Source organism: Epinephelus moara, chromosome 10 (genome assembly GCF_006386435.1).
Source record: "Epinephelus moara isolate mb chromosome 10, YSFRI_EMoa_1.0, whole genome shotgun sequence".
Taxonomy (NCBI): domain Eukaryota; kingdom Metazoa; phylum Chordata; class Actinopteri; order Perciformes; family Serranidae; genus Epinephelus; species Epinephelus moara.
Window position 1 is genome coordinate 31,861,795 of NC_065515.1, and position 17,988 is coordinate 31,879,782.

General features: G+C 40.5%; 1 protein-coding gene across 3 annotated transcripts in view; it reads left to right on the forward strand.

Annotated features, from left to right (window-relative positions):
* Positions 1 to 17,988, forward strand: part of rabgap1l (RAB GTPase activating protein 1-like) — a 134,233-nt gene that overhangs the window by 99,855 nt on the left and 16,390 nt on the right. For 2 of the 3 annotated variants that reach the window (XM_050055881.1, XM_050055882.1), the window contains exons 18-19: positions 1,260 to 1,301; positions 6,948 to 7,076. In XM_050055881.1, coding sequence (XP_049911838.1) covers positions 1,260 to 1,301; positions 6,948 to 7,076 — 171 coding nt within the window. Of the gene's footprint in view, positions 1 to 1,259; positions 1,302 to 6,947; positions 7,077 to 12,425; positions 12,776 to 17,988 lie in introns of those variants that run through there. The other variant, XM_050055884.1, reaches the window with a different exon arrangement.

Genomic DNA, 17,988 nt, shown 5'->3' on the forward strand with positions numbered 1-17,988 from the left:
TAAACTGCAGCACTTCACAATATTGACTGAAATGAATGGCTGAAGAGCAATAAACAGTCTAAGCAAGATACATGATACAATAAATTCAATGTTACTGAATTTTATGATGCTGAGTGAGCCTTTTTGACTAAATGTTAGTGAATTAATTGTGATACATTATTAGAATTTAAATAGTCAGTAGTTTTAGAATTAGATATAACTTGCAAAGAGTCATTTTCTGGGCCTGGAAAAAGTCATGGAAATAGTAAAAAATCATTGAAAGTTTTTTTTTGAAAGTCATTTAATTTTGTTGTGTGTAATGACATTGTTACAGTAATCTCTTGGGGATGATCTTCCATGTATTGTAACATAACAGCAAATTTATTTTTTGTAGCTGTCAACACAGTGTTGCTCTTATATGGGTTGTTATGTGACAATATTTTGTTTACCATCACGGATACTTTCTCCCATGTCTTCCTTCATCTATGACAGCTTCCTGACATTGTTTGAGCACTTTTAATCTGATGTTTAAAAATGTGGAACAAGTAGGGAAAGAAAAAAAAAAGGGTCCTTGAAAAGTATGAAATGTTGTTCATGAAAATGTGGTGGAATCCTGCATCTTTAAAGTTGTGTTTTCTCAGGACGTTACTCTTTATACCATATTCTTTCTCTTTTCTTGCCCTTCCCATGCCATTTTAACACCTACTCTGTTGTTTAGCTTCTTTTAAATGTTATTAGAGGTTGTATATATTAGGTATTGAAGGCTTTCATTTTACTGCAGATATTTTTTGCCTTGTCTGTTCATTGAAGTTGTTGATAAAAGTTGTAATAGTACAATATTAATTAATAAAAGTCCATTCATTTCTTATTAACACAGCAACATCAGTCTGCAGCAGTGTTTCCTCTCACTGTAAACTGACGAACTGTAAATTCTGATGTCAGTATGGGTGGAGGTGGGCAAACTTCTTTGCACGGGATGCATTAAAATCAAATTTAGGAGAGAAATTAAAACTCTCTCCTAAGCAGTAGTGAGGACAAGAAATGCTCAACACTTTGGTACCTTTGGCGCTAACTCTCACAGGTTGACTGAATTATCCATTGCAATCTGCCAACGTGTAAAGCTGCAAAGTACAGCTATAAATTGCTCTAAATTTCCTTAAGTTTCCAGTGTCAGTGTATCAGAAATAGATACTCTGATGTGCTGAAAACCTGCTGACACACATGAACATAATTTTGCCTCTACTCATTTCTGTATTTACAAATTCTCTTCTCTCTTCCAGGGTCTGAATATCATCTTCAATGTAGCCTTGGCCCTGCTCAAGGTTAGTGCTCACTTTTCATTCATTCATTTCACTATAACTAACTGTTTAAATTCACTTAACCAACAAATCAGTTTTCATGTCAAAAATCCCATTTCTTTTTAACTGACCCAAATTGTGTTTATTGTTGGATCCACTTTGCTTCAATAAGAGGAAAACTTATATTGCTTATATGATAATATAACAATTCTGTTTTGTGCACCAAAGACAAACCCCTCTGGATACATAAAAAGCAGATCTTTACATTGTTGTGGCGTTTTTGGACATAAATTGCACATAAAAATACAAAAAATGAAGATGGTAGTAACACACAGATGTTCTGAGTGGTTTATTAGAGCTGTTATTAGTGAATATTACCACAGAGTGCACAGCATGATTGTGCAGAAGCAGCATTACCAAAGTTTGTTTGTTGGAATTTCTTGCCCCCTAGTGCTCAAATCAGAAACTGCATCTGGAAGTGAGGAGGCTGATTTGTCCTCAAAGACAAATAACACAAATGTGTGAAGACTCATTATGTTAAACATCATTTTGAATGTGATGCAGTTTGAGTCACAACAGCAAGAGAAACCTTTAAAGTTATGATTGTACAATTATGTCGTAGCATATGTTTAGAGCAGTGTATGAATTGAATACATTTAAATAATGTTAATAAGTAGCACCCACGCCGCCCTCAGCTGATGTTTTTAGCCCCATACATCTACATTTTTAGCATTAGAATGCAGTTATGGGTGCATTCAGAGTTTCCATACAGTTTCCTTTTTTAAAAGTTTTTTTTTTTTTTTTCTAAGGTTTTTTTTTTTTTTTTAATTGGAATGTGGTTTAATGAAGACTTCCAGGCACAAATGCCAAACAATCAATAAACAGACATAAAGTAAATACACATACGATTAAAAACAAACTCGAACAAATATTGCAGTTTAATTTAAAATCAATTATGACTCTTTTTATTATTAAAAAAGAAACTTTCTAGATTAAAAAAAGAACATGTTGCAAAAAAAAATAAACCTCACAAAAAAACAATTGATGCCTGTATTTTAAATGTAGTTAAAGAAAAGTAAAGGAAATATTGGCTTGTTTTTGTTTTTTCGTTTTTAATATGATCAAATGGAATGATTTTGCCGTCAGAGCACAACGGTTTAGAATTACTAGTTGTTGTGTTATCAGATCTGTTTGTGGCGGGATGGATCGATGAGTATCAATAATGACTGTGTCATATTGCATGTCAGCTGTTCAGTGTGGACATTAATTTGATGGGACAGTCCTTGTGGAAGTCATGCTGAAACTTAAAGAACGCCCTGTGGTGAAGAACAGGCTTTTTTGTCTCATCATATATTTAATGCCTTGGTACCTAAAATTAAAATAGTAAATAAATAAAATTAGCTTCACTTTAATTTTATATTTCATTTCAGATTTCTTTTTACAAATGAAGTTTGACATAGAAATCTATTTCCTGTAGACAAAACCTAATATTTAGACATCTAGCTAATGGAAATCAGGGGAAACAGCTATTTTTTTCCCAGTAATTGTCAGCTGCCATTCACATTATACACAGTTAGAAGGCAGTAACTATAAGTAACCGTACTATCAAGTGGTTTACTGCTCACTTTCCTTCACCTTATTCTGCCAGTCCCTGAAAAACATCATGGCTGCTTATAAAACCTAAAGTAAACCACATGTATCACTTAATTATTAAAAGGAAAATGGAGGCTGCCAATATACGTTATATACATTATACCCCTGTTTGGAGTGGAAAGGTGTTTGTTTAGTTTTTCTTGGTCCTCCAGTCATCTAATAAGCAACAATATGTCCAGTCAGTAAGTGATTTATTATACTGATTTACATTTTATAGTTATCGGATCTTAAAGTATTTTGCACAGTGCTCATTTGCAGGTGCTGATGGAAAAATATGGGGGCTAGAAAATAAGGAAACAGAAAAATAGCCAAGTTAAAATATAATTAGACATGCCCCAGTCCTCTTATATTAATAATCTGCCAATACTGAGTTCTGATCCAGTATTTGTTTTTTTGTACATAAAACAGCTGCAAACAGGCCATTAAAACTGTTAAAGTCAGACCAATTTTACAGACTGGCTCAGGATATTAATAATAATAACAAACATACTAAGTGTTTTTGCTTTTCCACAGTAATGCAGCTACACTTAGGCTTTCCTCTCCAAATGATTCACATGGGTGGTTTTAAAAAGCCGCTCTGCTCTATATCTTAGCAATAATAATGTATTCAGTGTGTCAGACGGAGAGAGATGTGGTGCATGCGATGGTCGGGAATGGAGAACAAATGAGGATGTGAGGAGGGTGGAAGGGGCTTCCACTGCCTGCCTCTCATTGGCCAGGCATGACGGCATTCTCCCCCGAGGCTCCTTCCTCCCTCCTCCATCCATCCCGCTCCTCTCTCCGCTCTCATCACCCCTCCCTCCATCTGTGCTCACCTCCCTCCCTCTCCTGCTTAGCAGTCGCCATCCACATCACAACAGGAGCATAAGCTATAGTGTTAGCAATCTGGACCTGGAGGAGAAACGCTCTGTGTTTTTGTTTTGTCTTTTACATTTTTTCCCCTCTTCATCTTTACCGCCTGTGGATGCCTGCTTGGAGCTTCTTCTCTTCCTCAGTTTTTCATTCTCGGTCCTCTTTACCTCCTATTCCTCTACCTCCGCCTTCTCCTCTTCATGTTGGCTTGCTATGCATTTCTCCAACACGCTACCTCTGTCCACCACCCAGACCTCTGCAATGGAGCCGCCCCTGCTAGCTGCTAGCCGTTAGCATAACAAAGAGAAAGTGAGGGGTAGAGAAAGCAGGGAAGGCTGAGAGAGAGTGGAAAAGAGAGAGGTGGTGGACAGGAAACACTGTGTGGTTTCTCTGCTTTGCCTCACCCCAGCTGCTGGCCGGAACCATCACTCCTGATAGCACAACAACTTACACACTCAGGCAAGCACTCATCCATTTAGCCGTTGTTGTTGAGAGGCAGAAGTGACTTTCCATCCGAAGGAGCTGGCTTCCCATCTGAAGGATCTACTGACCGATACAGACAGGATGCCTGGCTGCTGCTGCTGATGGAAATCTGCCGGAGGGACAGACACTGGAGCCCATGCTGGAGCTGCTGACTGGACTGTGCTTTTACCGCTGTGTGTGGTTTGGATCTGGTCAGACTTCATATCAGAGGGTTATATCTGTAAAGAGGACCAGCAAATATACAGAGAGGCTATCGTGACACACTCTGAATTTTTATTTTTTATTTTTTTATTTATTTATTTATTTTTTTACCCCTTTCCAAACTCATCTTGTTTTTTCATGCATCACTGGCTTAAATCTGACTCAACGAGTACAGCATCCACTCAGCCATAAACAAACACAAATGCATCCGCATCTCCTGAAGGCAGGAAAGTGCCATACCGCCATGCAAACAGACCACATCTCGTCTGCTTCTGCCATGTCGTCAGCACCGCCTGCTCAGGCTTAGACTGGGGCTCTTCAGATAGAAAAGATTCATGCTGTTATTTCAGGCCATTCTACATTTCAAAGAAAGCTAAAATCCTGTCAGCTTCATACCCGGTCCGGCCTCCCGTTTGAAAACCGGGTAAAAACGTATTGAGTGCTTTGATGTGTCATCTCACACGCGCCGAGCCTCGAGTGTTAAGGCCACTCAGCTGCACAGACTGAGAGAGATTTTCTCACCGTCTTTGAAGTCTTAACAACGGAGGAATAATAAAAAAAGGTGGAGTACTTATTCATCGCTGCTGTTTGCCAGAGCGGCGGCCCACGTGTTGAGCAGCTTTGTTGCTAGGCAACGGCGTACTGGATTGGAATTGGTTGGGGGAGTTTGGCACAGGAAGATGAGAGTGGGTAGTGTGACTGGATTTCAAAGTGAGTCTGGCAGGTAGCTGGAAGACTCAGCATTATGCCGAAAGCAGCGTCAATACATCGATTTCTGACTGTTATTTTGTCGCACCTTGTGGCCGTTACTGGGCTCTGACAGTGGTACAAGCTGAGTGGCCTCCACTGACGTTTGTCCACTTGTCCAAATTCTGTGGTGCCTAGATGAACTGGAGCAATCTCAACGTTGCATGCCTCGGACGCCTGGACTGTCTCTGCTGAGTTGCTGTGTGTTCCTTTACGGGTCGGCGTCCTGAGCATCAGTCTGTTGTGACACTGCCTCATGTGGCGTTATCAACTTCCCTCCTCAGATGGTCAGTCACCTTGTTCACCAGGACTCAGCCCGTTTGGCTAGACAGTGACCTCAACACCAATCTCGGCTCACCTAAGTTGAACACACTCTGCTCCTAGTCCACTCCTCCTCCAAGTCCAAGAAACATACTAGGACGTTCGGACGACACGCTGGAGTCATCTGCCACCCTGGCCCCGGAGCGGGACCGCCCCTCTCCCTCACCCTGCCCCACCCCGCCACCATCTCCACCACCCTCCCCTCCGCCCTCTCCTCCACCTATACCTGCGTTGACCCCACATTTGCCCCTACCAGCAGTGCGCAGGGCGGTGGAGGACGGAGAGAATAAGGCGGAAGAGAGGGCCCACAGCAGTCAGGCCTCAGCAGACTCATACTGCAGGGTGATGGGTCTCCTTGGGATGGGACACCGGCTGTTTGTCCCTAAGCTGCTTGCGGTGAGAGAGAGGGGGGGACTGGAAAACATGCTGGATAAATGAAACTAAACATGAAGGGATGGTCAGGTGTAGAGTTAAAAAGAAGTGGTTGTTAGTTTGACTTGTGTTGATGAAAAGAGCTACTGATGAGGACAGAAGATCGAAAAAGAAACTTCATACATTGACATTGTTTGAAATAGAAGCTTGCACATTTTGCTGTGGACTTTTCTGTTCGTCACATTGGATAAATATTCCAGACAATTGCCTAAAATGTTACTTACAAAAGAGGGCTAGCCCATATGCTTTCGGCCATACACCGTGAATCTCACATGAGTAGTTTCATATGGAAAACTTATACAATAACAATGCAAATACCAACTCAAATAGGGACACCTGTCCTTACTGTGTCATATTCTGGCTATTCAAATTTGATCTTTGAGTAACAGTTGATCAGCCATGTACAGTACATATAATAATGTCTCTGGACACATTCTTGTGACAGTGCATCCTCACACCACAAGATGGTGTTAATTGATTGTTATTGACCGATACACTCTGCACTAGCTTTTGTGTGTGGTATCTTGATATTAGTTTTCAATGGAGGGGAGTGCTTTCAAACAACTTACATCCTGTCAGTGCCCGCTGCTGTATCCTGTATGCTCACGCCACCTTGCAAGACAGTAATGGATCTGGCAGTGGTTCTGGGCAGACTGTTGTTTTCTTTGTTTTGCATTTTAGGTGTTAGGCTTGTGCTCGCTGAGATTTATATACAATCATATCTCACACATTCAGTGCCACAGCACCTTTAAGGATCCTGTTAGAGAGACACCTGAAAAAAATGTATATATCAGAAAGGAATTGCTCTCAAGAAGAGAGTGTCTGTCCTCCCTGAATATCTGATGGAAACCAGCAATTGTAGACAATAAGCTGTTGGAGATTACTCTGTGTTCTGTATGTCTGACTCTTTATGACCATCCATGTCTATCTGTCTCCACCACCACCTCCCCTCTCCTCCCACCTCTTCATGTCTCGCTCCAGACGTCTAAAGAGGACCTCCTGCAGGCGGACTTCGAAGGGGCTCTCAAGTTCTTCAGAGTCCAGCTCCCTAAACGCTACAGAGCTGCAGAGAACGCCCGCAGGCTTATGGAGCAGGCCTGCAACATCAAGGTAAGGACCTCTGCAGATGAATCTTTATTACTTACTTTTCCTGTATCTTGATTTCACACTTTAACTGTAAAATGTGTGTACAAATGCACACACACATCCTTCCTGGAGTGACTGTGAGATTATTGTATGAGTCCAAGCAACACAATAGGGAATTCCTGTCTTGACATCTCCCACTGAGACACAAATACCTTTAACCAGAGGGGTCAGAGGTCTTGGAGCACATACAACTTTGGCTGTTAGGGGTACTCTCTACTATCCCTGATTTGTCCATACAACACTGGATCTCAGGGGTTTAGGTTTATTGCTCTTACTGCTGAGGTATTTATTAGGTGTATATCTTTTCTGTCTGTGTGTTTGGTTCCCAGATTTAAGATTACTTGTGTTTTATTTACACTACCTTTTACAGAGATTGGCTGTTAGGTGGGACTGTGGATTTTCTGGGACTTGCTGTTAGGCCTGCAAGATTCTTGTCAAAATTTGAATCACACTCAAACAAGAAAACACTTGATAGCAACTGTGATTGTTCCGCAGTAAATAAGTCAACACGTGAATGCAACCTGACGAGCGAGTGAATCGTCAAATCGTCTTCATTTAGAAATGAGATTGTTTAGACTTGTGAATCGAGATCAGGCTTTTTTTGATTGACTGTGCAACCCTGTTTTCTGTCTTTACTTTTCTTTAAATTTCTTTGTCTCTTCAGGCGCGCAGACTGTCACTGCTTTCATATTCTGTTTATTTTAAACAAGCCTAAAATGTAAAAGACATCACTTCATGTGCAGCAGGAAAGGAGCAACCACACAGCGAATGTTTAGAACAGGAAAAGCTTTTATGAACTTGATACACTGCAGGTTGGATCTCTGCTGTGTCAGAGAGGGGAGGAAAATGTCTGGTATCTTTAAAATGGCTATAAACAATATATTATAATTACAGTGCATAAAATAACAGTGTGAGAATTATAACCTGAATTCAAGGCCCTGCTTCTCTTTGTGGAGCTTCATAGTGAGTTTCAGCTCATATTTAGCTGTCCTGTGCATAGTGTTGTTTTCAGCGATAAAGCTCCACTGTACACTACCTTGCCAGCAGTTTGCCAGGTTTACTGTATAGTTTAGTTGTGTTGTCTGCCGTTACCCTCTGCAATGTGCCATGTTACTCATTCTTGCTGTTTCTTCACTCTGTTTTTATCAGTCTGTCTTGTATGTTGTCCTCTATTGGTCTCGACTGCAATCTGACAATAGCAGATAAAAGATGGCTTCCATGGATGGTAGTCATAGTTTTTTCAAAGCTTAACCGGGTTGTGTGATCACAAAAATTCCCTTACGTGCACATACACACACTAACACACGCACACACACACACACACACACACACACACACACACACACACGTTATCATCCTCCTATTGACCTTAATGAGGCTGCTGGCATTTGGGGAATTTGCTGAGGTCACCAGAGACCAAAAGCCGTACACAGTGTATATGCGTGTGTGTGTGTTTATGTGTGTGGGTGCGTGTGTCAGCAGAGGGTGTTGTGATAGAGGAAGGAAAGAGTCTACTGAGAAAGATGAACGAGATAATCATCCGCCCTCCTCCCTTTCTCTCCCCTGCTCTCTGCCTCTCCCCATGGCTCTCTGTATCTACATACAATTGATATTTTACATTTTAGGCATTTTCCAGTTTTCTCATCTAAGAAAACTTGCAGTGAGCAAGCCGGTTGTGGTGTCGTGTTTTGCTCAAGTGCATTTTGGCAGGACACATGACCCCTGTGTTTGGTGTATTTCTGTGTTTTTCTACATACAGGATATCCTGCAGTGGTTTTGTAGCATTTTGGCACTCTTGCACAATCCTGCTGCACTGCAACCTGTCATATCAGGCCTTTATGTTGTACAAGAGCGCACAGTCACACGCACACACTCAAACGTAATGTTCAGGTTCACTAACTGAGGCTTAAACACACAAAGTCACTACTCCAGCCACTCTTCCTTAAGATATTCCCTCAGTCTGTGTTTCGATTATGATGGTTGAGCTAAATAACACATTGGTTCAAATCTAAAATATATAGGATTTCAAATTTTAATTGCTTTTGTCTTTTGTACATGACAGTACTTGTAACACCAATGGCATGAAAGATATAAACAAAAAATACAAAATAATGAAAAGAAAATCAGTGATATAATAGACATACTGATGATAGCATGACGAGGAGGAATATTTATGCAACATATGACAATATTAATTACTATCAGGAGACATTTATATTATAGGCTATTACAGGCTCAGTGTGATATAAGTCCAAACAAGACCCCAAGCAGGTGCCTTTTTTCTGTCAATCATCTTGTTGAGCATAAACTCATATGAAGCTGTTTTTATCATGTGTTGTTTATCTGGACATCTGGGTGTGAACCAGTATATAAGCAGAAATCCCCCCACCACCACCACCACCACCCCCCCATTAGTTGCTCAAATATTACAAAATTGTTCTTTTAGTTAATTGGGCATTTTGAAATGCAGTGTATTAAAGTATTCAACTTGATTTTAATCTGGTGACTTTAAAGGCTTAAGTTTATGATTCACATAATCTTCACACTTATCAAACTCTTCAGTAACCCCTCCTGCCTTGTAGCATCTGCAATCAGTGTTTCTCCATTTATTTATTTGGGTTATTCACTTGTATTTGTTACCTGTCTGTGTGGGTAAACACATGCACAGGATTGAGGACACACACACACACACACACACACACACACACCTCGCTGATCTTTCACTCCCCTGCTGTTCCCCCATTTCCTCTTGTGTTGGCGTATTTATTTTTGACTCTATATTTTTCCTCTCTCTCAACTCTGAGATGAGTTTTGTCTTCTCATTTTCTCTTAGCCTTGTCACAGTTTTCTTAGCACTTTTCCCACTCACACACAAGCACATACACATGAGCTGTGTTGGATTAATTCAGTCTGATTGGGTCTCAAACTTGCATCATTTCCTATATATCACAAACATCTAGTCACTCTGCAGGAGGGCCGCCTTAGGCTGCACATTTTTGGGCTCTTGGATATGAATTTGAGAGAAATACTTAACACATTCTTTTAGCCAAGGTTTACACATCACAACTGTGTATGTGTTTGTGTGTGTGTGTGTGTCTGAGGTCTTTAACTTCTTCTCCTTGAAAACATCTCCTTTCTACTGTCACGTTTTTAAACTAGTCACGTTTTAAACTTAAAATAGAATAGTCCCTGTGGATAAAAGTATATGGAGCAAGTCAGTCAGAGGAGAGAGATTAAAAAAAGATTGTAGTGTGATGAGAAGGACTGAAAGAAGAAAGAGTCTACCTTTTCTTCCACTGATTTTACTCCAGTTTTGCCACTGACCATCCAACCAGCCCAAGCTATAATCATTTGTACATGATGTTAAATGGTGAGGTCTAGATTAGGAGAGCCAGTAGATACAGTACTTTCCGTAGATGACTGTTGGAGGACCTGACATGTTCATTCACTATCAGAGAAAAAGGGAAAACCTGCCTGTCCAAGCCACTTTGCTCTCCGTTCACCCCCTCTTTTTTACATATTTTCCTCTGTCGACGTCTAAATCGGATCAGCTGAACTCTGTAAGCTGCTTAAAACATCGAAAGAATTCACTGGCACCTTGGCTTGATGAACACAACGGGCAGTAGGGTGGCTTAGCCCCTCTGGGGATTATGGGAAGAATTTGAATTTCTCAGCCTTCTTAAACATCCACCCGACCGCAGCTGGAGTGATGACTTTTCAGAACTTTAAGAAAAAAGGAGAGGGATGTCGTGTATTCATTTGCCGCTCAGGGTTTGACTGATTAATCCGGTTTTAAGCAAATCCTTCCAACAGAAAGGCTAAACTTTAACAGACTGGGGAGAAAGGAGATAGAAGGATGTGTGTAGAGCGACTGACAGAATAATTTATAGAGGAGCAAAGATAGAGAGTCCCAGGGAAAGACTTACATGGATGGATGAAGACTCACACACAGACACAGAGCATTTTGTGAAACCGGCCTCTGATTTCAACATTAGATGAACCTGCTGGCTAGAAAACTGTTTGTTAATAATAACTAAGCTGACTTTTATTAAACTGCAACTCAGAGGGCAGATTTACAGAGGAAAGTAAATGCAGCAAAATTAACACTTTAAATATCTTACTGAAAGACAACAACTCCCAGCTTATAATAGATTTATTGAGCATGAAATTCAAGTTTAGTGAACATGAGATGCTCTAATCTTCTTATCTTTTGAGCAATTGAAATAATTTATAGTCATCTAACATTGATATACTCTTTTAGAATATATATATAAGGAATGTTGTTTTATTGATATGTAACTGAAGTATTTTAGTTAAATAATTGATAGATATTTGTTAGTGTGGTCACTCTAACAAAGGTTATTTTTCGTTGCTCTATGTTCACATGCAGGTGTAGAACATTACACTCAAGAGCGGTCCTTCACAAATTGGGTGAACCTTATGCCACGTTTTCACTGTATGCTACGGCTCAACTCGTCTCAACTCACTTATACTACCAGGTCCTTTTCTTTATTTTGTTTTCTATTGCATATAGCACCCCCTCAGTGTAGGCGGTATTCTCAGCTGATCGCCATAGTGACTCCTGTTTTGCAAACTGTCAGAATGTCCCATGGATAGATAGATAGATAGATAGATAGATAGATAGATAGATAGATAGATAGATAGATGGTGCAGCCAGATATGATTGGGATAGAGAGAAAACACACAGTAGCATCACAAGGCACATAGTAAGACAAACACAAAGAGATGAACCCATGGTTGTTGATGCATCTCCCCCAACAGGGGAATCTGTTGCCGTCACTGTAGAGAGGTTGTCGGGTAGTTTTTTTTAATGGTGGGGTCCTATGAGAGGAAGCTACAGTATTCAGGCATCGCCCAGGACAGCCTCGAAGTCGCTGTCACTTCACTTCCTGGGTTTTACTGTTGAAACAACGTGCAGCTATGAACGACAAGTCACTGTGGTTGATCTGACAACTTCCTTCCTATCTCTTTTAACCTCAAACACTCACACACACACACACACACACACACACACACACACACACACACACATACTGTAGATGTGTAAACAGCCTTTATCTTTATTTTTACCAGCAGCAGGAAACAGAAAAAAGAAACCCTCCTGACTGCAACCAAAAGAGAGAGTCTAGAGGACGAGGGAGGGAGGGAGGGAGGGAGGGAGGGAGAGGTACAAATGAGAGACGTTAAGGCAGAGAGAGAGGGAAGTACTCGCTCAGTGGAAAGGAAGAAAACGCAAACTCATCCTCCTTTGTCGCCCACTTCTAGCGTTACAGAGAGGGAGAGGGAGAAACAAACAGGTGTGTTGTACTACCCTTGCACTCCCCCCCGTGCCCCTCCTCCTCTCAGTGGGCGGGGCCTGGCTCCTGAGGGACTCTTGAAAGCAGCCAGTTGCCTCCTCCACTCTCACAGAGAAACAAAACCTGTCAGCTGCACTCCTCTCCTTTTCCTTCTCTGCCACTTTTCCTCCTTCATCTTCATCCTCTACCTCCTGCTTGCCGTTGGGAGCAAGAGGAGTCAAGATGATGCAGGAGGTGTCCATCATGGTGGCGTACGACGCTCATGTAGTGGACCGACCGGGTGAGGAGGACACCCTGGCTCGCTTGGTCGCCCACTCCAGACCTCTCAGAGCTCCCAGACCGGTGGTAGGTCTGTTCTCTAGTTGCTTTTTTTATTTCTCTCCTTAACTGTCTTTCTTTGTCATCCTGTCTTTCTTTCTTTCTGTTGTAATTTCTTTCATCCCTCTCTGGATGTATTCGTATTTAACTCTGATGGGAGACATTCCCAACTATTCCTTCTGATCTTATCTTTTGCAGTTTTTAGATAAGAGTAATGGAATGTGGAATTCACCTGTCATTTGTTTTAGTTATCTCATTTTCTCAGTTTGTCTTTTCTCTCTTTTTTTATTTGAGCGTTGCCTTTGAATTTGTTCATTAACGGAGATACCAAAAGGTAGATTTCACAGGAACTACTTGTCTCTTTCCATGATGTAGAAAGATAGATAGATGATAGACTCATATATATTCGTGTGGGTGTGTGTGTTCCGACTGAATGTGTGTGTGGTGTTTGAGGTTTCAGAGCTTGTAAAAGTCAAGACGCTTGTTTTTGGCTGTCAGTTTGTTTCAATTACTGATTTAAATTTGGACTCAATGGAGACCTTGTGTGTATGTGTGTGTGCATGTGTGTATGGATGTGGGTGTGTTTCCCTCACGTGGGTAATTGAATTGCACGGCCCGGTTTTCCCTGAGATGTCCTGTTGGTATTGTCGTTATTTCAATATTCAAACTCTTGGACTGCCACTGGATGTAAGAGCAGATCACAACACACGCACACACAACACACTCACACACTTTCTGGTACTATAATAGCCAGTACAACACTACAGTGTGATCTCAGCTTGGAGGTTTGGGACCAATTCCGTTTTCTGCTGCAGGGATTCAGGTCAGAAATCTAAAAGCGGACCTGGTACCACTTCCTGCAGCCCCAAGCGTCTTTAATCGTATTACCTGAATCAGAGTGGCCCCTCTGTCCTCACACTGGCTTCTAACATTTACACTGAAAGTTTTGTGATGCGTGTGAGTATGTATCGGCTGGTTTGAGCCCTGAAACTGCATGTGTTTGTGAGTTTATCCGCAACCATGTGTGTCTGAAGTGGCCTTGAGCACGATGCTGAGCCTCGTACATGCTCCCTTGTTTTGACCCAGCAGAACATAAAGTTTGGGAAAGTCACTGAGAATGTCTGATTGTATTTGCACTTTACTGTAGTACTGTTGATAACTTGTGATGTTGGTAACCAGAAAATTGTAACACATTCTACACTTTTACTGACTGTAAGTCATTCTGGATAAATATATCAGCTGCATGAAAACAAAATATCAGTGTAAAGAGCAGCGATCTCTCTGAAGGCAGGGAGTTTTGTAATTGTGTCATTTTGTAGATTATGCCTCACAACACATTTGTATATTCATCAGATGTTTTTTGAACCAACTAGAGTGACAACCCAACTGAGAAGCAACAGTAAATTAAAAAAAAAAAAATGCAGTTTTTATGGAAAGCTCATGGAGTTGGGGATTGTTTGTGATTATAGCAATATTGCCTCTGTATATTTGAATAAAAGCCTCACCTGTAACAGGTACACACAGCCAAGATTTCCGTTGCATTTCATTACACAGGCATGGTGTAATGTTTGTGTGCTTTAGGGGTGTTGGAGAGCAGCAGGTTGCATAATCAATAGCTAGACTTCAGCTTGTCTGTTGATGATTCCTGTTTTAATGTGTAAGTCAGAGAGAGCAACACTAAACACTGGTCGTACATGTAATATACAAAATTAAGGTTGTAAGACCGGTTATTTTAAAAAAAACAAAAAAAACCTCTTTCCTGTGTTGTGCAAGTATATGCATCACTGAGAAAGGGCCTCCTCTTTGCCATTCTCCGGTTTTGATCAGCAGGGTGGTGTAAACCCAGTCACCCAACATGCTTAAGTGTCCTTGAGTAAAACACTGAATCTCCACCAGCTGCTGATCCCGAGTTGATCCTGATCTGCTCTTCTCAGCCAATCAGGGCTCAGTGTCATGAGGACATTCATTCAGTTCAACACATTTAGACTCTTAGTGATAAATATTGATACAGAGATGTTTTTTAATTAAATCAGGATTAGTAGAGAAACTGCGCCATGATGTAAAAAAAAAAAAAAAAAAGGGAAAAAAAGGAGGTTGTTTTAAACAGCACAGTCATCTTTTACAACAGGTGCAGCATGTGTAGTTTGTTTTTAAAGAAAATACAAATAACCCCTTTTCAACCTAATAAAAGCAATCCAGTGTTTTTATGCCTCTGCACTGGCAATACTGGAGGCATTATCATTTCAGGTTGTACGTACCTATGCCCCATTTTCGGTAACGCGATATCTCAAGAATACTTTGAAGGAATTTCTTTGAATTTGGCACAAACATCCGGTTGGACTCAACAATAAACTTATGAGATTGACGTGGTCAAAGGACGACCTTGACCTTTTCTGTCTCTTTCTCGTGAATGTAATATCTCAAGAAGGCCTCGAGGGAATTCCCACAAATTTGGCACAAACGTCCACCTAAACTCAACAGCTGAATCCAAATGTCTACCTTCTGGCCTTCTGGCAGAGTACTCGCAGACTTCAGTCTTATGGACTGTGACGTGTTCACTGTCATCACGTAAAGCCTAGATAGATAGACAAGATAGACAAGCCCAAAGTCTGTTTCACCCGTTGCCATGGAAACATTTGAGTGACAACTACATTCATGTACACTGTGATTGCTTCTGTTACGGTCTGTCTGTTCATTTGTCCCTGCAGATATCAAGATATAAATCCCATTTATAGGCTTTTTTGTGACTAAACAAAATACATTTCTATACAACATCAACTATACACATTCAGATAAAGTGTATTTAATAAAGGTGAATTGATTAATAAAAACAAAATTCACACAAAGAAATGTTGGAAATAAGTACCAGATGATGACTAAATAGTACAGTTTCTAATAGGCTACAATAACTGTTTTAAACATTCAGAACTTTTGTATTTTTAGTTGGCTATTGAAAAAACTACAACGTCCCATCTGTATTGCAGTGAATTGTGGGCACTTAAATCAGTGAAGTCCAGTGAAGTCCAGTGAAGTCTGCAGAAAGTTTGCTTTAGGCCCTTTGTGGACTGAACGAAATGTGGATTTGGACAGCCTGGGAACCCACTCACAAAGTCCAGACATTTGGATTTAGCTAACGATGGACTGATAAGATGTTCGTCGACAAAGGTCAAAGGTCACATGACCTAATTATGACAAAATTTCACTCAAATGTCTAATAGGAAAAAAAATATGAAAACTTTTATGCCCATTATTCAACTTTATAACTCAGGAACAAAAGAGGGATCTTCTGTGCTGTCAGGTTTAGGATGTGTGTAAAGCGTCCATGTTTTAGAATTGGTAGTGTCTTTACAGCAACATCCATAGCCTGTCATGGCTACATATGAGTCTGGATAGACATGGTTGTAAACTGTAACTGCAACTTGGTTTGTAGAGGCATACAACCACAAACTTGATGTATGTAAGTGGAAAGTTGAACATGAGGGGAAAGAACTCATACTTACTGGCAGTTTGGGTTTGTTAACCTGCAGAAATCTGTCGCAAACCATCGAATCACATCCAGGACTCTTGGAAAATATGACACAGCTAGTGTCTTTAGTTGGTGGGGTAGATTCTGTAGAACGCTTAAAGGCCTTAAATGAGTGTGTGAGAGGAGGTGAGAGCACAAGTGAGACGTGGGTTTTAGGAACATGTGGGTGTGATCGAGTCTCAAAATCAGAACTGGGGGTGTTCATAATCTCAGAAAACAAGCACATCTCACAGTTATCTCTATCTCTGCCTCCCATGCTTTCAGTTTAATTTTTAGGTATTGATCTAGGACTGTTTCAGGCAGAGAGGGGAAGTTGGTCCTTTTGAATATTGTTTTGTCGTGTTGTGTAGCATCAAGTGAACAATAGAAAGTAAACCACATCGGCTTAATCAAATTATCTTGAAAGGGCTGCTTTGTATCCTATTTCACTGTGTGAAACATGAGCTTTGCAAATTTAAGGCTGGACTGATGTACTGGGCCACAAAAGACTTCCATCACTCCCATTTCAGAACAGAGATTAAGTGCACCATGATGAGGATTGTTGTTTTACACCCAGGCAAGGAAAGGATTTTGGAGGCAAACACAAAAAAATGACACTTTGTGAACAGCCAAGTATATAATATAGTCATAGTAAGAACATACATACTGACATATTGTTGCTGCCATGTTTCAGGAACTAAAAACACTAACTTAATCACATGAATTACATAGAAATCAGCTATAACTTCATATAGCTGAAGTTAAAACGAGATAATGACTGATATTGGATTCATTAATAGATCGGTGGCATCAAAAACACCTCACAGCGCCATGAGTGTGTAAGTGGGTGTGTTGGTGCCTGCCGGGAAACACCACGTTCAATTGTTTTGTTACAATCAAATGATTATTAACCAGCCTGCAGAGACCAAGCTGCTCTTTTCTTCCCACACAGATAACTACAGAATGAGTGTGAGATGTGTTATCTGCTGGGGAATTGTGTGTCCGATAGATTACATTGTGACATTCATTCACCTCAGTGGATCCTGGGTCTTAGAGGTAAAGGGTGAACCTGCAGGTCAGTGAGGAAGGCTCCTGAATAAGCAGCGTGTTCAGTTTCCTTCATCTGGTTTTTATTCAGGAAGGAAATCTGTAATACACCGTTGCTCTGCTTTTTAACTTGTTTACTGGGGCATTGCTTTTGCTCATTCTGCAGGATGTTATTCATTTGTAGCCTTAGAGGCTGCATAGTTAATCAAAATATTATCAAAATTGCAATATGGCAATTTTATAATACATCCAAATCGCAGGAGCTGCAATTTTTGGATTATTAAGGTAAAATGTATTACAACATACCACCATAAATGAAGCATAGTGGTGCTGCAGAGATGCCCCAGCCTATAAATCAATTTCCAGACATGTAGGGAATTTGGATCACATCATCATCATTTTTTTTAGTTAAAATGAAATGCAAAAATTACAATTTCCACTAAAATTATATCAGAATCGCAACATCTGTCAAAATAATTGCTGTATGATTTTTTTTATTTTATTTATTTAGTTTGTTAGTTGCATATCTTGGAGCCCTATAGCTTTGACATTTCTACTCTTGCATGTGCAGTCAAACAATTGCAACTTTTAATACGACCAAACTGGCTGTCATGTCATTGTCGTGTTTTTTTTTAACCTTTATTTTAAAAAGAGAAGTAAAAGAAGAACTTACAGTAATGGATGAGAG